Source organism: Anser cygnoides, chromosome 6 (assembly GCF_040182565.1).
Source record: "Anser cygnoides isolate HZ-2024a breed goose chromosome 6, Taihu_goose_T2T_genome, whole genome shotgun sequence".
NCBI lineage: Eukaryota > Metazoa > Chordata > Aves > Anseriformes > Anatidae > Anser > Anser cygnoides.
Window position 1 is genome coordinate 21019008 of NC_089878.1, and position 24266 is coordinate 21043273.

Here is a 24266-nt window from a genome sequence, read left to right on the forward strand (position 1 = left end):
ACAGAAATTTAAAGAAGGTTTTATGAGCTTCTTCTCTGATTCTCTGCTTTTACAAGGCCCAAAGCTAAATGTTGTGAGAAAATAATTCCCTTTACATGTATATGCTTGTTGCATCTGGGGTACTTCAAGATTGCTTGCGGTACTTCAAGATTGCTTGTAGACATCGCTGGAATTTCTCTTTGAATAAGCATCTTGTGTTTAATGATATTCTCAAATTCTGTTATTTAAAGGTGTACTTAATATATTTTTAAAACTGAGAAACGTGCTTGGAAGGATAGCTGGTGGCCGTGCTCTGATATTTTGTTCTGCTGTGCTGGTCAGTCTGAGGTATGGGGCTGCTCTTTCTCCAAGAGCTAAACTTGAATTCCTGGTTATGGATATTACTGCTCTTTGCCCCTTCACTCATCCAGTTTTGTTAGCAGTCAGCTTAGACTGGTGCGCTATAGCTCAGCTGCTGAAAATTGTGAAAGTGAGCATCACACTACTTTTTTCTCTCTCTTTTTTTTTTTTTTTTTTTACTGTAATATGAATAGAGAGCTGTGAAAATGTCTTTCTAACAAAAGACTTACTATGGTAAGTTTCCCTGATCTCTCAAATCACAAAACAGAATTACTTCTATCTTTGGTTGAACTGCGGGTTGTTAATTACTACATTCTACAAATGTCTTTTCTTCTTCTTCTTCTTCTTAATTGCAATAATTCTTTGTATGAGAAAACAGATGAGATATGGAACATGTTCAATTTGGCTGGATTAACTGAAGTACAGAATTTAGTTGATCGGCGATTACAAGTAAACAGGAAGAAAAAAGTGAAAATGCAGCGAGTTTGGGTACAAAGCAAGTTCCAAAAACCATTGCTGTTATCTGTGAATAATTCTGAAGAAACCACGAAAAAGCATCCATATGGATAACTGTACCATGAACTTCAGAAATGGAAACAAATTTGAGTATGTATATTTCATATAAATCTTGTGTTAGCCAGTGAAAAGGAGAAATATATTGAATTAAAAGCCTTTCCCTGACATTTTGTAAATGTATGTATTTGAGAATAAGCTGAAAAAATATGCATTTCTGACTTCTGCTTTATATGCAATAAAGGGATATACATTAATCTAGTCATAACTGTGACCAGGTACTCTTTTACTTCCTGTAATGTGAATAGTCAATAAGTATAAGCATACATCTTGTTCTTGGTGAAATTCACACCATGTAAAATGTTTTAAGTTTTACTGAAGCAGAATTGTTACAGAGATTTAGAGAATCAGAATATCTGTTCTCACTATCGTTACAAGCTGTGCTGTGTTGACTTCTGAGTCATGTCTCTTTTAACAACTGTGTGTCTTGCAACTGTATTTCCTCTTTTGGGGGAAATTTCTTGGTGCATAAACAATGAAGACAAGATCTGTTTCTGATTTGCATGAAAGTTATTTCATACTAACTGCATGTGATACACACGGGTATCAGATTAGTCAGTGATTGTCATCCTGCACTGTGACTGGTTTATTCCTCTGAGGTCTCCACTCTCCATGTACATGCTCATCAGAAACATGGCAAACTCAAGTTTGTGTAACAGATATGTAACACGTGTTATATTTCAAGTGTTGTAGGTTGTAAGCTCAACATCATGTAGAAAAGAATGCCCTGAATGCCAAAACAGGTCTGAAACCAAAGCACTGTTAACATTAGCCTGGATAAATACAAGCATTATTTTCATGATGTGAGGTAGGCTAGAGAGAGGAGCAAAAAGAGTAGTCCAGAGTACATTTTATTGATATTTTTATGGGGTAATGTAATCACACTAAAATGGTGGTCTTACATGGTGGCTGAAATATTTTTGTTGTTTACAGAGAGAAGTTGGTTTCTTAGGGCTTGAGTCTTAGAAACAAGACACAGTGTTTTTGTATTGACCCTGTGGAGAGACAGGACTACATTAAAATGTTGCGTGCTTCTAAGGAGAAAACCAAAATGTGGATATTGCTTTCAGAGGCACGCCATGATACTGAGGCAGTTGGGCTAGTGTTAAAAGATGCTATTTCTGCTATTTAAATGTGATTTTACAATCACTTAGCCACAAGGAAGACAGGATAAGAAACAGGTGAATTAATAAAATAATACTTCAATGACTTTGTGTTTCTTCAACAAGGATATAGAATGCATATGATCTATGACATGCATGCAGTTTTGAGCGCCATTAATCTAGTTCCCACAGTCTCTTTTCTTGCTTTTGTTTTAATCTGAAGGGTAAGTGTGTTACAGCTGACAACCATGTTTGTTTTTTTTTTTGCAAATTGTTAGCTGCTAAGCTAAGTAAAATTAATTGTCTTCTAGAAAGAAAGAAATTATCTAAATCTACATGCTAAGTATTTTCATCCCCTTTGACAAAATGAAGGACTTGCACAATTTCCATAAAAACCAGTTATTTCAAGAATGAAGTACAATAAGGGGTCTTAGCAGGTAGGATCCTATCCTGCATTTCTTGTGTATTCTGAGCTCCCATTACAGTAAGATACTGTTATACGAATTAAGTAGCTTAGGAAGCTTTGGTTAGCAAAGTTTTCGTTAGCTTTGTGTTATTGTAACCTGCAATAACGATCTTGTGGTATGAATCAGATTAGAGGTTAAAATATAGCTGTGTTTCTTGAGGCCATCATTTTTAGGAGACAACAGCATCTTCATGGAAAATGGAAATAAATATCTGCTTATATTTTAAAGAAGTTGCTACCCTGTGCAACTTGTATTTGTAATTGTGACTTTGGAGTATGCATAACTCTGAGTCTAGCACAAAGCATTTTCAGTTGTAGAATTTTCCAGGAGGTGATGGTGATGATAAGCTCTTGAGCATCATACAGTCTTGTTCACGTGTATGATGTAGATTTTCCATATGTAGAGGCTAATGAAATGTTTGCTTTGTCTCTCACACTGATATGTTGATCCTGGCACGATTTTAATATGCTATGTTGTTAGTTTAAGAAAAATATGACATCAGAAGAAACCAAACCCTAAATTCTTGTATGGCCTTCCTTAAACAAAATTGGCTGTTTCTCATCTGCACATTGCAGCTGAAGTACTTGACAGGCTGTTTTAGAAGAATGGTGTCTGTTGTAGAAGTAATAAGATCAGCTACTATTTGTAAGAATGTAGAATATCCACTATAAAGAGAGTTGTAACTAGTCCAAACTCTTTTAAGACTGATAAAAGGGGAAATGGTAGAAATATATCTTTCCTGATAAGTCCTACCCAGATGCAAGTTCTTTCTGTATTTTGACTTTATGAAATTTCAGTTTTCAAAAAGCTTAATCAGGGACACGTTTTAAGAAAAAATCAAAAAATCTGTGTTGTTAGTTGGGAAAACTGGTACTTTTATATAAACTGATAATATTTCCAAAAGAAAGGTCAGTAGAACTACTGAAATGAAAGAAAGAAAAGAGCTGCAGATAATAATATAGAAAGTGCAGTTTAAAATGGTTTATTATTAATCTATAGGAGAAAGAAAAATCAGGGTATTGCAAAGAAAAAGTGCCCAGTACATATATAGTTGTAAGTATTACTTACTTTTGAAATCTGTACTTCTTTAATGAGATACATGCCTGGACTCTCTAATAATATAAAATTATGTAAATATACATTATATAAATGTTTTAATTGTTAATTACTAATGATTGTGTGGGTTTGGTTTGGTCTGGTTCAGCATGACTTCCTGTGCTGGCAAGGCAGACTTGTGAATATGGAAAAATACCAGTTAAAGAAAGATAACCTTGATCTTTGGCTTCACTGGCTTTGGCTTCCTTTGTGATCTCCACTGATACTGTATTACATTTATGTAGAGGTAGATGAGAATGGCACTTGCTGGTTTAGACTAGGTGTTCTTCTATCTTACAATAGTTTTTAAGCAGGAACAAGAAAGCTATATATAGTTTAAAACAACAACAATAAAGAAAGTGACCAAACTTTCCCTCACTAATTCTGAGGTATCTAGTCAATAACAATTCGTGTTTGTTTTGTTTTGTTTTCCAGCAAAACCAGGGTATGTATTTGTGCAATATCTACAAATCTACTGAATCTGAAGAGGACAAAGAAAATGCAGGGTAGACAAGGAGACAACAGGAACTCTAGACACAAAAGACAACTTGCTTTTTACATTGGGAACTGCTGTCTTTCTGTTTTGTCTTTTGTTTGTAACTCAGCTAATCTGCAGTTTCTACTGTTGAAAAATGACTAAATATTTGTAACAAAACATTGTGAAATTTGTATGAAACACCAACGGTAATCACTTAATATAAATTTTACTACTTCATTATGATTTGTGGTGTGGTCTTGTTTGACTGCTCTAGTGTGTTTTTTGATATACTGATATATTCCTCGTTTCCTTTTTTTCCTGTGCATGGTAGACAGTTGAGCAGTTTCCACAGGAACTATATATGCAAACATTTGGAGTAAAGTTTGCTGGATGGGTTACTTGTAGGATTGAAACAAGAGAGTTTTATTTCCTTCTGTACAGAACAGATTACTTTTTCTTTCTGTGTGAATGCAATGAATGGTATACATGTTCAATTAATACAGTGGTATTGGCTGTTTTTTATTATTTTAGACCAAAATATGCCTTAGGCTATGGTGTCTGCAATGGCAGTGACAATAGATGGTTCCGACATCAACCATTACTTCTTCCTAATGGGTGTCAGAACAACCTTGGAAATGAAACATATATATGCACTATAAAAATATTAAACATTTTAATTGTTAATAATGTAGGTCACTTTGATTTTCAGTATCTAAACTTCTCTCCATGTTAGGAACAAAGATTTGGCATGTGTGCTTTTTTTTTTTATTTTTTAATTTTTTTTTAACATCAGGGATGTGCCAGTTGCCCTCCCCTTGACAATCTGCCAAAAGTTGATTAAGTCTGTCTTCTAATCACAATTATAGTTAGCATAGTGTCAGTAAGAATTACTTGCGTTGCCATGGGCATCTCTAGCAGGTTCTTTGCTGTATCTGCTAGTCTAGGCATGTTGGTTGTGCCTGGACTTGATGACTGAGCTGAGAAGGGAGCCCCTCCATCCAATGACCATTGTCCATGCTTTGCTGGTGCCAAACAACTAAAAGGAAGAGCTTGACTGATTTGAAAGCAAGAGTCAAACAGGTGGGAGCAGAGGAAGATCAAGATGGTGCTCAAAGGCAGACAAGAGAAGGAGGGTTTCCTCTGGGAAGTGGGGTAAGAAGTAAGCTTGGTTGGACTAACAAAACAGGAATGAAACGTAGAACTGAATGGGAAAATGAGAAACAGAACACCATGGGTAACACAGAGGCAGATGTGTAATGAGACAATGTGGCACAGGGTAAGGACACTGGGCCTAGGAACTAGTGAAATGAAATGAAGGAGTTGAGAAGGTAAAAATAAGACTGATCTTTCACAGAAACAGTTCTGAGTAAACAAATCGGGATAAGGATTTGAGGTGGAAAGACCTATCTTCAAAGTCTATTTTTCCTTGTGGTACTGTACTCGCGTCTTAATGGAATATTACAGGCTTTGTCTTTCATCCTAATGTGCACAATGTATTTTGGTTTCTTCCAAAGATGGAATGTTTCATTTGTTGTAGTTTATATGTGCTACACACGTGCTTGCAACAGTGCAGGCAGGTTTATGATACACCTGCTTTTGGTTTTTCCTTAGGGAGCAACGTTTTTACCTTCTTTCAAGTAGAACTCTAAAGTGACAGAAGCTACAATCCTAACCTCCTGGGAAGCAAATACAAAAGAGTAACAGAAGTCTCCGCACCCTGACTGTGCTCAATCAAGGTAGGACAATTAAATTTACTCCATATGTTCTGAAGTTGTCCCATTTAAATCAAGACTGTATCTGCAGATTATCACCTTGAAGTGCCTCCCAGTCTCTGTTTCTGTTATACTTGCATCTGTTCAACAGAACTTAATTGAATTTGTATAAACTAGAAATACAGCTTGAGAGGAAAACAGAATAGTCTTTAGGTTTTATCTGGGATTACAACAGTTTAGAGGAAAAATCTGTTTATTATTTTAAAACAACAGCCAAACCCAAAATCTCATGGTTGCAGAGGAGCACTCATCAAAAAGGCCGGAAATGTAGGTTAGTCTTTGAAGTATAATGTACACCATTGAAAATATTAAACTGAATGCCTGTGTGACAAAGCGTAGCATGCTTACTGTTAGCCAAAGGTATCTCATCATTGCTTTCGTCAAAGAGGAGTGAGCAACAGCACAGACCCATTTTCAGAGGATGTTTTATTGATCAGGTTACTACAATTTTGAAGGGATTGTGAAAGATTAAGAAAGCAAGTGAATTAATTTAATAACTGCTAAAACACGCTGATGACATACACAATTTAATAAATGCTCAAAGAATAATCTGAACATTCACACGTTGACGCTAAACAAACTTTAAGCTCATTGAAAACACAGGCTTGGTGTATGCTGCTTGTTGTAAAAACAAGCAAAATGTAAAGATGTATAAATATGATGTAAAAATAGAATGCTATACAGCTACTAAGTAAATCCAGTGTAAAATCTTCCCTGTAGTGTGTCCTGTTTAGCTAGGAAAAAGATGTAGTGGAAATAGATGGTGAAAATTCCTAGAGACATGAAAAAACTTTATAGGAAGGCAGGTTAGAGAAATGAATGATAGGCAATGTAAGGATGGCATATCAAATTATGTTTTAGTATTTTAGTAGAAGGTAAAATGTATCCCTTTACACCACACAAAAAGCAGGATAAGTTATTCAAGTTAGCAGGCAACAAATCTACATTGATAAAATAAAAATATGTGGTATACCTTCCCCCAAAAAAAAGAAGAAAAGAGGAATCACAATATTCACAAGAGTAAATGATCAAGGAGTTACTAGAAGTAACTTATATGAGATTTTCCATTTTTATTTTTATATTACGTATGGAAGGGAAATCTGCGTATTTACTATGTAAGACTTTAAAATGCTGTTCTCTATTTACAAAACAAAACAACAGACTAAAATGTTTGTATTGCCTTTTGTGAGATCCTAATATTGCTCATCAGCAGAGCTGGAAAATAAACTTGAATACAAAATTGGTCTCGTAGGCACATTTTACTGAATTAAGAAAAGATAGGTGGGGGGGAAGGAACATACTAATTGGCATAACAACATGCAGTCCTGTAGCAATCATACAGCAGCTACTATTTTATACAGAATGACAAATTTAGCACAGTGCCGAAGAGAGAGGCATCACTCTTAGCACGCTTTACTCTCACAACAATATCTCTGTTAATTGATATTTGGGCTAGTCAAAAGCCAGATAATGAAAGTAATTTGTTTTCTAAAATAATAATGATTGATTAATTATACTTGGGTCAGATTGGCCATATTGGAGGGCTTCACTACAGAGCCAACGTTCACTTCTTTTTTTCCTTTCTTTACTGTCAGGCACACTCTAGCCTCCATTTCCTCCCAAATAGCAAGTGCTTTTTAAATGGAGGAACCTACCTCTAGTCTTTTATTCTACACTAGGAAATGCTTTGCCATTTTAATGGCTCTGTTTGCTGCATATCTATCCTATTAAGCACAGTAGTCAGTTGTCATTCCAGAAGAATTGGGCAGCTTAGTTTCCAATGACATTGATTACACTCAACAGTGACAGGATGAGAAAGAATGGTGGGTGGAGAAGTGAAAAGACAGTGTGAGGCATTTCAAGGAGGAGGCTTGTACTCCAGAACTTACATGTGGGTGACAATCCCTTTGAGAAACAGTTTTTACTCTGAAGTGGAGCAGACTTGAATTTTCTACACTCACTTCAGGTTTAATCTGCATCTCCACAAGCTACCAGTGCAGCCTTTAGTCAAATGTGTATTTACTTAAAAATGAAGGGAAAATAGCAGTAGCAAGAAGCTGCATCTTTGGAATGGATTTCACAGAGAGAGACCCTGGCATATTAACCCCTGGCATAAACGGGTTTAATTCTCAATGACGATGCTAAGCTTGTTTACACAGGGGCCGAGCTAAACCCAAAGATGATAAACAATGCTGTTCAAAATCAATCATTTAATCATTTTGTGATCTAACAGCCAAAGATGTTTGTGTTAATAAGAGATGGTGTGACAAAGCTGTGATTGTCACCAAGCATGATTTGCTTTGAGATAAAAATATATATATGACAAATACACCGATAATCATATTCTAGATAAACATTTCATCTTGTTATTCAAGAGTGAATATTAGCGAGTTGAATAAATACTTGGTGATAGTCACCAAACTGTGAAGATCTAGTTTTTAAATTGGAAACAGTGTGAGCTTGCTTGTACAAAGAGAGAACAACAAAATCACGCTAGCAATAAGTCTACATTTTATTTTACTGAAATTTACGAAGAATCGATATATTTAACAAGAGCCTGGTTTTAGTTTCTTTTTATTTTGTATGTATTTATTTTAATAACAAATGAAAGTCGATGAAAAAAAGAAGCAGTATGGCAGAGTCTGCAAAGCATGTAAGTATTATTATATCATTTAAGATATTTAATGAACTACTAAACCACACTCTTCTTGCATCAATTGGCTTGAGGCAGAGTATCAAAAACAGTAAATATTTATTTTACTTTGAAGCAATTAATATTTAGTAAAAGGCCTGAAGGTTAAATCTGAAAGAAAGATCTTTGAATCTTTGACCCAGATTTCTAACATCATTTATGTCAGCGGGAGACCAGAAGACTCTGAAAGTCTGTGGAGTTGCTTCAAGATGTAGACTAGTTGCTTGTGATTAACCAGATTAACTGGTGCCCAGTATTCCATATAAAAATAAAAATGCAAATATCGAAGTACAAAAATGTTCTATCAGTAAGATTACATTACTCATTAAAATATCAAGATCAGTTGCACAGAGACAATAGCTTTTGTTCACTACTCTTACTATTTTGCTTTAAGGTCTGAAGCTATTTTGGTTTTGAGATGCTCACATATTTGTGTTTATATTTTAGTGTAAGATCTTCAGAATTTTTTATTCCACAACATTCTCTAGTGGGTAGTAATTATTATAAAACCTGACAACATAACAGATAAGCATGATTGATTAAGATAAGTGATTTACAATAAAACTGCGTAAGACATGTTCATTTTTGCTCTCAAATACTTGAGAAAGTACCTGCGATGAAATATGCCTATTCTTAAACTCAACAGTCCTTTCAAGACTAAAAGAAAAAAAAATTGTGAAGATAAGATTGAAAAAAACAGATAGGAAGAAATGGCTTTTTAAATGTATTTTCAGAACATGAAAATGGATCGTTGTTTCCCCGTCTTTTTAGATTTCATAAAAATCTTTGTTATTCCATTACCAGAAGACTTTGCATATTGGTATGTTTTTCTAAGGAAATACCAGTAAAGCATGATAATTTAAATTTACACTGTACTTTGGGATCCCATTTTTTCCTCAATTCTTCATTCTCCTTCTCCGAGATCAGTCTATCAAATTAAAAAAGAAAACAAAAACTGTAACACTATTTGAAAGCCACAAATTCATGATGATAATACAGGCAAATATTAACTAGGTGTTATTTCCAGTGGATTTTCCTACCATCTGTGAGATCAAGAATGGAACAGTTTTAACAGCCATGTTGCCAGCATTTCTTTCAGTAGAGGTATTCTATGTGTATGTTTGTGATACTTCATATAGCTTTCACGTTCTTGTTTCCAACTGTTTTAAAAAAGTTTTTCAAGATTCCCAAGTGGAATATATTATTACTATTTGTATTCATAAAGTGACTAAATACAAAGTTTAGCATGTGTAGCTATGTGAACAGTGACAGCTTCAGGTCATTTGGTTTTCATCCCCAGCTTACTAGGCAAGAGCAGCAATGAACTTGCAAACGTTCCCGAGGTGAGCCTAGTTACCTTTTTTTAATCTTTAGGAGAGTACTACCAAGCTTTTCAGTGTCCTCCTGAATTTACAAAATAAAATAAAAAATAAAAATGACAGCTATTGCCAAAGAAAAGCCCAAAGGGCTTAGATTATGTGCATGCATATATATATTCTTAAATGAGAGAATAGGGAACATCAGCAGTCTGGGAGGTAGAGACATGGAAGTTGGCAGGCATCCAATTAAAGAAAAGTCCAGGCATGAGAAAAAAGAAATTCTGTTAAGAGTATTTTAACAATTTAAAAGAGAAGGTTTGTACACCCAAGAGTTCTTCCTAAATGCAGTGGTAGCATGGGATGAGAAGTAAAATAGAAGTTACTAATGGACTTCCATTTTTTGGTCTGGAAAAGTGTGTAAGCTGTAACTGTCACGTCTGGACTTTCTAAGCACTTTTATACAAGAGGTCTGCTGGGGATCCAGATTCTTTTGCAGTTGGTATGGGTGCTGAGTCATCAGGAAAGTTGGCCATTTGGTTTTAGGTTTCTAAATATAGAGGTGAAGATTTAAAACCCTAATCTGGGAACGGTGGTCACTTTTACGCAGCTTTGGTGGCCTGAATGATTTTGTTCTTAACAGGGTTCAATACCAGAGCCTTAGCTGTGCTTAGATTATACATACTCTCAAAAATTGTCACTTCTGTGAAAAACAAACCTTAGTAATTACAATAAAAAATGAAGAAAAGAAGAAATGTAGAAGAGTGGTAAGTTTTAGTCCCTTAGCAAGTATGAAAACTCTCAGGATAGCTTGTGTGTGCTTTCAATCTACACAGAGAAGTTGGAACAAGTAGGCCTTGAGGGAGGCGATAGAAGAATAACCTAATGTAATGAAGAAAGCTTTGGTGAAACCTTAGAAAGGGTGAATTTTGACTATGCATTTGGGCTGGTGGTTTTTTAATTTCTGATGAACTGCTGCACACGGTTGGAAACTTTGCTAAAATAGGACCTTACTTGACACTTAAAGTGCTGTCGCAGAGAATCAGAATTACAAAAAGGCATTTTCACTTTCGCTGTAGATTAATTTGAATAATCCAGTACCATATAGGATAGTAGTAGGAGCTTTTTCTTAAAAAAGCAAGGTTTTACATTGGTGATTCATTGCTTTAGTGTGACAGCGTTTTGTGCTTTCTGCATTGATCCTAGCTGAAGAAATGCTTTCTGAGTGTTTCCCCACTTGAAAATTTGGGGTGGGCTGGGTAGGGAAGGGAGAAATCCTGCCCGACCAGCAGCAAGGTCTGTCTGGTTAAATGTGTACATTACAGCAACTACTCCATGCCCGATGCCATTGTGGTGCCCGTGACTCATTCCTTATTCCCGCCACACAAGTCTGCTGCACAGCATGTGCATCGTAGGTGCCATCTCCCCACCATGTGTCAAGGTTTTCCAGGAAAATGAGCCTTGAACAAGCTGTGAGGTCAGATGGGTATTGTTTTGGCAGGCCAGGTATGGCCCAGGGGTGCACCAGTGCCTGACTCTGCTTTAAGTTCAGCAAATGCTTCATTATTTACATTGATTACAATCCAGGTAAGCAAAACTCTTGGTGATTTTAAATTAAGGGAAAGATGTCTAGCAAGTGGATAGCAGCTGAGGAAAGAGTATTTTGAGGGAAAATAGTTCTTTCTATAAACTTTGTATCAAGCTTTTATCTGCTATACCAGCAGTGCAAACAGAGCTTTCTAGTGGGGTGCAAAATACCTGTAGCTATGTTAAGCTTTGAAGGATTAGCCATTGCATCCAACATACAGTGCTTTTGTACAGTGGCAGTTCACATGCAGCTGATTGGTTAGTCAAAAAGAAAAAAAAAAGTCTTTACCCTTAGTATAAGATGTGAGCTTCAAAATGAGACTGTGCCCTCATTTTCCATGAGAACTTAAGACATGCAAAGCTTGAGGTTTTAAAAGTTAGTCAGCCATGTGTGAGTTACAAAACCACAATGAGTTAGAAACTTGTGTTAAAATTTGAAATGAGTATTTTTTTATTTGCTTCTAAGTCAAGACCAATTTGATAAGTTTCATTCCATCTGGTGTAAGACTAAGTATGACTATTTTACAGCAAAAGGGGATTTCTTGATAATATTACAGTAGGATGATAACAAGAATCTGTTTCTGATTAAACTACGGCAGATGACTGCATTGACACTTAAAATGTACCATTATTAGTCTGCTGCTAGACACAGACTTCTTGTCTGTTGTTTTGACACCTGCTGAACTCTTCTTTCAGTTGTTTTCTCAGTCTGAAGGCCCTCAAGTTTCAGTCATCCCTGTTAATTCTGAAAATGCTGCTACATACGGTGAAATTAAATTTACATTGCAAATGTGGATTCATTGTATGAAATATACTTGCAGATTTCTCTAATGAATCTGCCAATGCCAAAAAGGGTGCACAACAGCTTCCTAGTCAGTGGCCACTATTATGCAGTGCTTAAATTACTCACAAATACAGTCCCTTTAGTAGAGAGCATCTCTAACATGACTTATTTTTAATATAGTAGCTTTCTTTCCCATGATTCCTACCTCAAAGCTGATATAACGCATCCTGTTCTGCCCACTGGGAAACAAATACAGGTTCTGTCACCAGCTTCACTCAAGGCATGAATTCATCATAATTGGGTCTGCAGCTATTGTACCCCTGTCCAGGTAGATCTCTTCACATTTTGATCAGTTCAGTATGGCATATTGTTGGTCTACATTTTCTGGACCTTATTGATATTTGTGTTTATTTTTTTTCTGAGATACAAAAATGTGGAATCTTCTGGCAAAATGAAAAGGAGAGAGAAAATCTTGAAGCTTGCATATGTCTGTGCATTGCTGCATTGTTGGACTCACTTTTTAAAATCGGTTTTTCAGTTCTTCCCAGAAGTGCTTTAGTAGAAGATAAATGTTGGTGTTCAGCAGTCACAGGACAGAACCAGTCCAGAGCCTGTGTCTGCACCTTACAGAAAAGGCCTGTAATGGGAGCAGTGCGATGACTTCATACAAAGAATCCTGAAGAAGAAGCTAAGCTGTTCTGTGTTCTCATTTATTAGAGAGAGAGAGAACTGAGGAGTAACCTTTAAGGAATTCACATCGTACCTGAATAATTTGCATTTAGAAAGGATGTTCCTTTAATGTTCAAATTGGTTTATTGAATCCATGTTAGACTCCTGTAAATGCTGCACAGCTTTTGCATCTCCAGTACTTTGCCTAAATGAAAAACTAACCTTTGGAGTCTGTCTTAGCTGTATTACGTTTATGTTTGGTCTAATAGAGGTGATGAAAGTCATTGAACTGAATGGCACAAATTTTCTTGGCCCTTTAGAAGGAGCCTTAACAATCTTGCTTGGATGTTCAGAGTGACAGGAATTAACATCATTCCTATACATAGGAACATACTTCTGCTTGAAACAGCCCTCACAAACTCATGTTTCAGTAATCTTCTATGGGGCAGACTTTGGTGCTAAAGGAGGAAAAACAGAATATATTTAACTTCTCCCAAGAGAAGTTAAAAAGAAGGCAAGTGCTTTGAGTGGTTAGCAAGCCTCCCTTCATTTTGATTCTACTGACTGACCTGCCGTAAAGAAGCTTGAAACAAAACTCATGTTACTGAACAAACATATTTTGTACATAAGTGTGATAAGGAGCTATGGGATTGGTGTGGATGTAGTCTGAGCTCATTTTTTTCCTCTAGCATACAGGTTATGTTGACAGTAAATTCTTCTTGCAGATAGTGGTCATGAGAAGTTTTGCCATGCAGATCAGACAGAAAACTGTATTGGAAGTGTAGGAGAAATTGTGGGGGACAGGGGGGAATGACACACCTCTATGTCATACACCTGCTTCAGCCCCTTTCAGTTTCAGACTTTCTGAGTAGATCTCATGGGATCTTATACAAAGACTTTATGGTCAAGATAGTATTTAACAAGCTGTTTAAGATCTGTGAAGTTTTAGGATTTGTTTGTGATTTTTTTACAAAAGCAAAATTTCATTGAAACCAAACATGAATCTAGTTTGTGAATTACGTGTGGAAAATGCTTTGTGGGAAAAATGCCCATAATTCCTAACAGGGTATTTTAATAGTCTACTTAATATACCCAGCATTAGAGACATAAGTAGCATTTCTGAGTTTATTCATAGCAGTCACTGCTTGTTTGTGTTAAGGCAGGGTGACAGTTGAGCTGTGATCCTGCAAAGTGGAAAAAAAAAAAGCTAATTTCTTTGTGAACTCTGCACTCACAGTCATTATGAGAACTTTGTAGTATCAGTGCAGTTGCTCTTTTGAGCCAGGATCTGGGATCTCCTGAGTTATTCTGAACATATGGTAGCCTCAGTTACTGGTGTCTTGGACCACAGAAGGACTGTCTTTTACACTGCCCTGCAGATCTCTTTACCAAACAACCTGGATAGTTTGTAGCTGTCATATCAGCAAAAAGGGCATGGCTGCAATCCCGTGGTTCAGTACAGCTGCTTAACTGTTTTGGATGTGTGAGGCTCAGAAACTGTCCCATCCTGATGAATAATAATCTTATCTCAGTCCTTGTCAGCTTATGGCTGGGATAAGGCACGGGAAATATAACGTGTGTACCAGTAACTTTGGCATTAAAGGCTCAGAGCTGGCGTAGAGCAGTACTGTGTACTCCCAGAGACAAAGGATACTTGCCTGCTTGCCTTCTATTCCTTGCTGTGCCTTTTCAAAGAATAAATAAATCATCATCAGTATCCTGCTCTATTTTCCCTAGGCACTCCGAGAATGAGATGTGGAGTATTTAAGGGATCTCCTGAAGCTCAGAAATTAAACATGGATCATCTAGAACAATGGGTCTTCCCACAGTAATAGCAAAGCTTGACTGTGTGAGAACAGTGTGTTTTCTTTGGAAATGGTTCAGTTCTGTCTCAGAAGCTACAGAAAATGAGTATTTCTTTTATGTTGAGTGCTCCAACATAAGGACCCATATTTGTGTACACATGTGCAAAGCAAAATAAAATTTGCAAAAGAAAGCAAGCTGACTTGCTCCTTCCCAGCTCCATGCAGACAAAATCTTAGAACTGCATAAATAGCAGTTGGGTGCTTTATGCATGCCTAGGACATGGTCAGGAAACAAGATAGAAATACATAAAGAATAGAATAAAAATAGAAACTATTATGCAGAGATGTCTTGCTGCATTTTTGTTTCTCTTTAAATGTTATAAATAAATGAATATGTGCAATTGACCATAGATTATCATTTACTCCTAATGACCTGAAATCTTCGTTTGGAACAAGGCTTACAGGATATTTTATAACTTCTTTGGGATTTTTTTTTAAAGTAACTTGGCATATGAATATATGAGTGTAATATGGCACTATCATCAAAAGGAAGATCAAAATAGTGACTAGAATAAGTGTAAAGGAGATAGAACTGGCACAAATCTGTATGGAACAAAGAAGTTACATTTATTATCCAAAGTACATCTCCCATTGGGAGCTTGGGTAGGTATCATACAAATCATGATGGAAGATGTCATCTAACGAAGGACCATTATTACGGGAAGCAGGTAGTCTCCATTTTGAATAAAAATCTAGGCACAATTACATCGTTTGTTAGCATGCAAGCAGCCAAAGGAGCCCTGTCTGTTATTAGGCACTTAGTCTTACTACCTGATGTGGAATTGTCTAACAGGAAATTGGGTAGGAATTTCTGTGAAAAAAATGCATATCGTATACAAAGTCGTGTCTATGAGTCTTATGACTGGTTTTAGTGCTTTAAGGTTAAGTTCAGGTTGCAATGAAACAAATATTTTGGCTGTTCTTGGGGTTTGTGAGCGTTATTAAGTACGTGAATATCAAATAACACCATACACCTGATTTATCTGATAGCAAGTTATGTTTCCTTTGCTTCCCTAGGATCCTTAAACCTTGCCTGAATGTCATCACCTGAGACAGGCATTTCTTTTGCTGTTTTTTCTGTGACAGCGAATGTGAGTGCCGAATCTATCTTTGGAAGGCATAAATGAGATGCATCGTCTTTTAGTGGTCAGGTCTGATAGATATGCTCTTTTATGTATCTGCATAGAGTCTTATATAAGATTTTGCAAAAGTGAGAATAAGTTTTCCCTAGGGAGAGAGATGAGGAATAAAGGATTAGTACATCTCTCCATACAATAACTCCTAATGTGAAATTCTAGCCCTATTTATAACAATGAGAGCTTTGCTACTGACTTGAGTAAGATCACAGCTTTACCCCTAAGGTGCAGTTGTGCTTTCCTAGGAGAGCTAATGTACAAAATACAGCCTCTGCCAGCACATCATCAATGCAATAGCATGGAAAGAGGGTAACATTAAATGACATCCATAGCCAATAATAGCTGCTGCAAGCATCCCGTCGAGCAGTGTATTGATGTTACTCACCAGTCTTCTGGGTTTATGTAATATTTTCTTCATACCTGGATGAGGTGAACTTAGGATGAGTTGGGGTTCTTTGTGGAACTGTGGTTAGCGTTTTGTTATTATTGTTGAATTATTTATTTATTTTTAACTTTTTCTGAAACTCATCAAAGAATGTCTGATGTGGTGTCACTTCTTTGATTTTTATTAATAAATCACACCATATATAACTAAGTTTTTAAAGCCCTTCAAGGCACTGTTTAATTTTTCAGCTCTCCTTGTCTGGCTCTGTCTAGCTCTTTATTAGCTTCCTGTCCTCAGGCCTTGCCTTTTGTAAAGCAGATATTATCATGCATGCATTTCTGTGAAGTGTCTTGCATCTCACAAAAGAAGGAAAAGACTCTTAACTGGGATCCCAGCCTTCCCTGACCCACTGCTCAGTAGGTAGTGTGCTGTGGATGATAGCAGCATTGCAAAGGGTCTTCGGCTAGCAAAGGGCCTACAAGTCACGGGCTGAAGACTGTTGCTTAATATCTGCTAGGTAAGACTAACATACTCTTTTCGATAGGGCTGTTTTGATGTCAGACAAGAAAATAACTCCTTGATGTGTTTGCATGAGAATGAATCCTGCAGATAAAATTGTATTTCGTAATAATTTCCTGCAGCTCCCCAGATACTTGTTAGAGTAGTCCAAAATTTAATTCAGCATCTCCCTATGAAATTGGATCTCTACTTTTTACTTCTGATTGCTTCTCTCAGCTCGATTAATGACATGGAAGCACTTGTTCTTTCTCTGAATAGTGTCTGGGTGCCTCCTGCCAGAGCAGTGAAGATCACCTTTTGCTGAGCTTATACATATATGCAGCAATAGCAGCCATAATGGGTGTTTCAGTGTACTGTGTAATATCTTCTCCCAAATTAAGGGGGCTTTGACACATCAGTCAGTTTCCTTTGCCTGTGTTTGATTGCACACTTAAAATCAGCTGACTCAGATCAAGTGGTGCCTTGTAGCTTTAAACTCAGCAGTGGCTGTTGTCTATGTTAAGGGAATTCTTCTGGCTCTGTAAATGAGAAAACAAGACTCAAACTAACAGTGGCCCTGGAATTTCTTTGTAGTGATCCTCCCTGAGAAACTTCGAGCTTTCTTGATTGTATAAATAGGAAAACTTTTGAAGGAGTATGTGCACATGGCAGAGAGAACTTAAGAAAGTTTATTGAATAATTTCCAAAAATAAAGTGGAAAAAGATGATGTGTATCGAAACAGAAAGAAGTAAAGCAGTAGTGTGAGGTGACACAGTGCTTTAAGATTCTGAAGGCAAGCTGGAGATTGTACTTGGGACTAGGCAAAGCTCTGCACTGAGATATTGGAGGTCAACATCCTGAGATATTGAGACCACTTCCTTGCCCCATTTCATGCTAGTGTGTTTCAGGCTACTGTGCTGAGTATCTCTAATATTTGGCTTTTTATACTACATGCAGTAGATTCAATTTTCCTGTTCTTACAGGCATTATTTTCGGCAATGTGCCCCGAAATGCCTTATGGATTCAAGCTGTCCGTTAATCAGAGTTGCAGAGGATGCAGTTTTGATCTTTTTCTCTAATATATGAAGTGTGATACATCCTGGCATACATCTTTCAGACCAGACTGAAAGCATTCAGTTATAGACATTTCAATCTAAAAAAAGGGATAGAAATATAAGATAGATGGGAAACAGAGGATATCTCAAAATAAGGTCATAATGGAGGACTTAAATTACACGTCTATTGAGACAGCAAAAGGACATGCTCAAAATATGCTGCAGTATCTGCATGCAGATATTGACTTTAACAAATATGCAACAAATATGGATTGTTTGTGAAAACAACAGCAATAGGTCAGGATGTAACATAACAGAAATCAACTCTGCAAACATAAATATTTATTATTAGTGGACAGTAACTGCTTCCTACTAAAACTGGCAAGAATGACGAATCCAACCCTCTCAATATTTACTGAAGAATTAGGAAGCTAATGAGAGAGAGTGCAGGAAAAAAAAAACAACCTTCTGCATTCTAGAAAAACAAGCAAAACTAACATTGCCAGGCCATAATGAAGAATACTCCAGTGTACTGAAAGCTACTGGGCTGCAGATCCACCTACTTAAAATACACCAGCGCTTGCTACTGAACCAAGCAGTGGCAAATACGAAATGAAAAATCCTGCATTGATTGAAGAATGTGCAGAATTCTTTCCCTTCTGTATTTTTTTTGATTGTTAGTACTTCTATGAAACACTGCTGGATGGCCATTGAGCAGATTACAAGCAAGAGATGAATACATCTGGTTTGATCTTTGAGCCTCTTTCATTAGGGGCAGGTAAGAGTCAATGTCATCTCCGCATACTGTAGTGTATTTTAATATCTGCTGTTATTCTCTGGGTTGGTTTGCAATTTGAGTCTTTAACTTATGACCTCTTTTTTCATTTAGCCTTTGATTACACCCGAAAAGAGTAGATTCACTTGAACTACAGAATCCCTGATTGTTGTGGTACTAATAAGCATTATGCCTATTGAGAGCTGCAGTAGAAGAGAAAGGGAGGCTTGACACCATCTTTTGTCTGTATTGGAGCAAGGGGAGAGGGAAAGATGTCCAGGAATTGTCTAATCATCATATGCACATACACAAGCATTTTTATTTATCTAATCTCCTGGATGTTTTTTCAATGCCTGTCTTAATCCTTTGTTCTTGAAGTAAGCAGAGAAAAACTGTATGACAGGCATTTAATTTTTTTCTTTCTCAACAGCAGCTAGTATCCCTTGTGTTGAGAAGAAAATGGGACCACATGGAAAGCTAGATTTCAATTAACACATCAAAGGGCAGTTTGAGGGGTTTTGCCTAAAACTAACATTTAGCTGAGTTGCGGGACTGTAGGAATTTTGCATTTTCCTATATAGTCATGTGTTGCTTTTTTACCTCTCTTATTTATCTACTTTTTCTTTCCTTCTCCAAAGGGGCCGAATGGAAAGCAGTATAATCTTGTTGAATATATTCTATGGTTCTTGCTGATGAATTAGACGAACAGCTGCTGGGAACAGTCTGGGAATACAATTTGGTGAAAAAAGAGATGAGATACAAACAAATTCCCTTATGATGCCATTCATTCTGTATGCAATATTATCCCAGAGGGGTGGAAAGATGGTAAGGCCTAAAATTCAATTTCAATTTGAGCTGGTTTTAAAAGAAGCAATTCTGCATAAGCTGCACCCACAAAAACATGTATTTATAGGCACAAACTTTTACTTCGTAGGTAGAAATGGCACAGTTGGTTGTATACATTTGTTTTTTGTATGCATAAGAACTTACTTTTACAGGGACAACCAGTGTACTTTATTCTCAATATTTCCCAAACAGTTATGTTAATTCTTACATTATATAGTTCATATCTTTTCTGTGTGCTCTAAACAAGGTGTGGAGGGGAAAAAAAGAAAAAAAAAAAGGCGAAAAAGGCCCACATTTTAGCATGCAGGATGATCAAAATTCCATTCCAGAAAATGAAAAGGAACTTAGTGGTATGTGTCAGTGTTCCTGTAATGTCCTCCCAATTGCATTTCTGCATTGTAAAAATCCGGCATGCGATTGTGTGTTAAGATTGAAAATTAAAGCTAATCTCCTCCTCAGTTGCCTTATGAATGTCATACACCAGCTTAGCAATGGGCATTTTGCTTTCTTGTCTTGCTGCTTTAGTAAATTCCTTCTCAGGTTCTCTTCAGTTAGCAGCATCTGGGAAACACACACAGAATTAAGCATGCCTGTCCGAAGAAATGGGAGAGCCAAAGAATAACATTGATCTTGGATAAATTACCGTTTATTGTACTTCTGATAATTCACATTATTTTAGAAAGGTTGAACAGATTTTTGATGGGGATCTTGGTAATGTGGAACATGTTATGGCCTGTGGCCACACATCACATAATTTGAACTAGATCTCTGTGTTTTACTAAGTTGTTTCCTTTTATCCCACTGTAGATCAGTATAACATAAACCCAGGTAGTAGGAATTGGATGCGTTTCTTTTCTTGATAGGTTAGGGCACCTGGAAAACCATACATTATGCTCTGTATCTTTTGTAAACTACAAGCTTGGTCTGCAAACGTAACCATTCTAGAGTTCTAGGAAAGTAAATAATTTTTAAATATTTTAAAATTCATTTTGGAACAGAATTGTTTTTGTGCTTGGATAATTGGGAGAGGCCTTCTTAGTAGTTATGAAAAATGGAGAAAGAAAAGTGTGTATATATATATATATATATATAAAGTAAATCTTAGAAATCATCTAAAAGCTTAATAGTAGTCATGGAGGCTGCAACATGAATGATGGCTTTGTTTCTTTAAAACGGGATTGCATTAGCTGTCAGGATGAAAGTGTCATCAGCTCAACTGTAACTATAGCTTGACACTTTGTGCCTCTGTGCATGTGCATAGCTTGATATTATCTAAGTACCGGTAACAGTGATACCTAAGGCTACTGTGGATAAACATTGAAGGTTTCTGATGACAGCATCTTAAGCACAGGAGAAAAGCTCTTGTGTGGTTTGTGATACCATCATAACCCTGAGATGCTGACAGAGCTTCATTCACAGTTTTCCTGTGAGTTGCTTTTCATTATTTCTTGTATCACTTTTGTTTCTTGTTGAAAATCGTAGGTATTTTTTTCTGTTTAAGTACGCGCAGATTAAAGTTAAAAATCAAAATCAAAATACCTTTTACTGCTCTGCTTATTTTAAAAGAATTCAAAATCTCAATTTGACATATTGAATGTTATAAAATGAATATTTTGGACAATAGAAATATATTTTAAGAAACAATGCAATTAATCAAGAGTAATGTTTTATTTAGTTAAATTTATCACGGCATTATGATTTTTTGCTATGTGGTTAATCATATCACTCAATATGACAACCAACAACATCATCGTTATTAATAGAATATAGTGAGTACTGAATGAAGCCTTTGCAAAGATATATACGTGCAAGCTGGCTACAAATTGTAAATAGCATTTGTCATTATAAAAATGTGGGTTGCATTTATCTGTTTATTCTTGGTTTTTGACATGTTTATGTTTTCAAGTTGCTAGAATGAGTGTTCTTTATTTTTTCATTTTCCTAATTGTTTCTTATTTTACGTGGAAGTCTGCTTTATTTCACTAAGGTCTGGACTGCATACAGTAGTTGTGCTGCCTAACCTACAGCAGCCAAGTGAAAGGAAACAGGTTATCTCGTACTGAAATCATTACAGGGTTGGGGGGAAGAGAGGAGCAGAAAAAGCCCTTAAAAGGTCATCCAGTCCATCCCTGTTCTGAGGCAGGAAATGGGTAACTAGGTCATTCCTGACAGATGTTTCTGTAGGCTGCTGTTAAAAACCACAAATGAAGGGGATTCCACAATCTCCATAAACCTATTCCATCTAATCTAGACTTTTAGTTGAAAGGTTTTTTTTGTTGGCTTTCCCCCCACCCCATCTGGTCTACTCTTCTTTGCGGCAAATTAAGCAATTATTTGTTATATTTCAGGTGAGAACAAAGAACTGTTGATCACTGCTTTCTGTATGATGCTTTTTAAAAGATGCATTTTCCCCCAGTCGTTTTTTTCTGAACTGACCAAGCCTCATTCCTTCAACCTTTCCTTGTACGTCCTCTTTTCAAAAGAACTTATCATTCTTGTTGATTTCATTTCAACTCCATCCAAATTGTTTAAATTGTTCTCGGAGTGCATTGCCCAAAATTGCACAGAATGCTCCAGCTGAGGCCTCAGCAGTACTGAAGACTACAAAATAATTAGGTCCTGCATCTCACATACTGTGCGCTTCCTAATACGTCCCGGAATGAGAAATGTCTTTCCGCAGCATCATCGTGTTGATGACTTGTATTTACTTGGAAATCTACTCTAACCTTCATATCATTTTCTGCAATCCTGTTGCCCCATTAAAGTGTCATTATATTATATTGATATATTCTGTTTTATTTTTGTCATCAGTAGTACTTAGTATCTCTCTAGAATTTGAGTTTGTTGAAGTTAGACTGTTGCTCAAGGTATCTAGATATTTTGAATTCTATTTCCAATGTGTTGGCAACCCCCTTCTAGATTTTTTGCAAATTTTACAGTTTACCTTCTGTTCTATTATCCAAGCTGTTAAATTAAAATTTGAATAAAATAGAATGGATGAGAAGTCCCTGAAGGATGTTACTACTGTGCCATCCTGATTTGTCAGGAAAGAGTTGATAAATACTGCTAGGGAGAAATATTTAACTATTTGTTTGTCAACTGTTACTTCATTTCATCTAGTGCATTTTTTTGTATTGCAAGCAAAATTAAAGAAGACCAAACTAAAAGCTTTGCTAAATAATGGATACCACATTTGGTGCTTCCTTCTTATTCAACAGGGCCCCGTCTAAGAAGCAAATTAGAGTGGTTTGACATAATAAATGATTTTTAGATTACATTTTAATGTCTCATTGCTTGTTTTCTATTATATTGTTATCTTCATGCCTATACACTAACTGCCTAATAGCCTATGGTAGTATCCTTCACTGATGGATGAAGTATTTATGAAAGTTAGGTGAATTGAACTCTTAATTTCTGAGACAGGCAGTATTTTTATTATCCTTTCTAGTCTTGCAGGACCTCCCTTGTACTTCACGAATTCTCAAAATTTAAAAAAAAAATCATCATGCAGATATTATTTTGGCTTTTTAAGTGTTCCAGCATATATTTTAGCGTGTTTTCCTGTGGAAACAAAGTTTATATGATCACACTGTGTGACCAGTCATGCCACACCATGTGTCTCCACATTTTTGTGTGATGACGTCTTGTTTTTTAGTTATCAAAGAGTTCCTGATGAAGTTTTGCTGCTCTCTTTCAATGCTTTCTTTGCGTCAAGGTAGTCTGCTGTTGTGCCTTTAATATGCCTTTCTCAATAACTGTCAGCTCTCCTATGCTCTTATTTCCTTCTGACTTTCTTCAAAAAGATCCACCCACCCTTTCATTCCCTAAGCCAACTAGAATCTGCTTTTGGAAGCCCATTCTCTTTCTGCTATTCCATGCTTTCTTTGGCATAATTAGTTTTATTGTTCTGCAATCAGTTTTATACAGTCATCTACTTTTGCCTTATTCAATCATGAAGCATTAACTGATAATACACAAAACAGCTTTTTCCCTCTCATCTCCTCAACTATCTGAAATCACAAGTTGTTCTCAGTACCTTTCAGGAATCTGCTAGCCAGCTTGTCTCCTATCCTGTTATTTTCCAGGACCTTGTGTGTGTGCACCGAGGGGTGGTGGGGAAGAAGGAAAGGCTGTCCCAGCTTCACCATGGGACCAGTATCTTTTTTTTTTTTTTAAGGTATGTGACTTGTCTGGACAGGACCAGGGAGAGGATGCTCGACTAGGTGGGTGTCAGATCTGATCAAGCAAAGCAGCCCCCCTGTTCCCAGCACAAGGGGCATCATGGAGTGAAGCAGCAGACCAGCAGAGCTAGAGCTGGAAGGGAGCAAAGGCAGGGAACCTGTAAATTATAATACTGTTACTTGAATATTTAACATTTCAGCCTGTGTCAGGCTTATTGTTCATGTTATCTGGCCAAAATTTGAAGGCCTTATTCAATAATACAAAACAACAACAACAACAAAAAACCAGCTTGAAATTGGTATGGTTTTTGTCCGAATAAAGCATCAAGACGTGCCTCATTGCTGTTAGAAACTGTATACAGACATGGCTCTCTACAAACATTGTCTGTCTCTAATGGCTTAAAATCAAAGGCAACAAAATAAGCTCCAGGCAAGGCAGATACTTCAGGGAAGAAGATATAAGGTGTAAAGAGTTAGACGCAAGTATGAAAGATGTATGGAAAAGCATGAGCTTAAAAAAAGGATGTAGAGGAAGCCTGACACATAAGAGGGGACTGTTTACCAGAAAACAGAATTATAAAAGGAATAGTCTGAGTGTAGGAAAAAATTGCAGGGAGTAGCAGACAAGTAGATTGCAAGGGACACAGGA

General features: G+C 36.6%; 2 protein-coding genes across 11 annotated transcripts in view; both read left to right on the plus strand.

Annotated features, from left to right (window-relative positions):
• METTL8 (methyltransferase 8, tRNA N3-cytidine) overlaps positions 1-945 on the plus strand; it is an 89648-nt gene extending 88703 nt beyond the window's left edge. For 9 of the 10 annotated variants that reach the window (XM_048061566.2, XM_013171508.3, XM_066999499.1 and 6 more), the window contains one exon: positions 719-945. In XM_048061566.2, coding sequence (XP_047917523.1) covers positions 719-909 — 191 coding nt within the window. In that variant the 3' untranslated portion in view covers positions 910-945. The other variant, XM_066999504.1, reaches the window with a different exon arrangement.
• A 4823-nt stretch (positions 946-5768) lies between these two features.
• The window catches only part of TLK1 (tousled like kinase 1), an 89668-nt gene continuing 71170 nt past the window's right edge, over positions 5769-24266 (plus strand). Inside the window, exon 1 of the mRNA XM_013171504.3 lies at positions 5769-5791. The gene's annotated coding sequence lies outside the window, so the exon portion shown is untranslated. The remainder of the gene's footprint in view (positions 5792-24266) is intronic.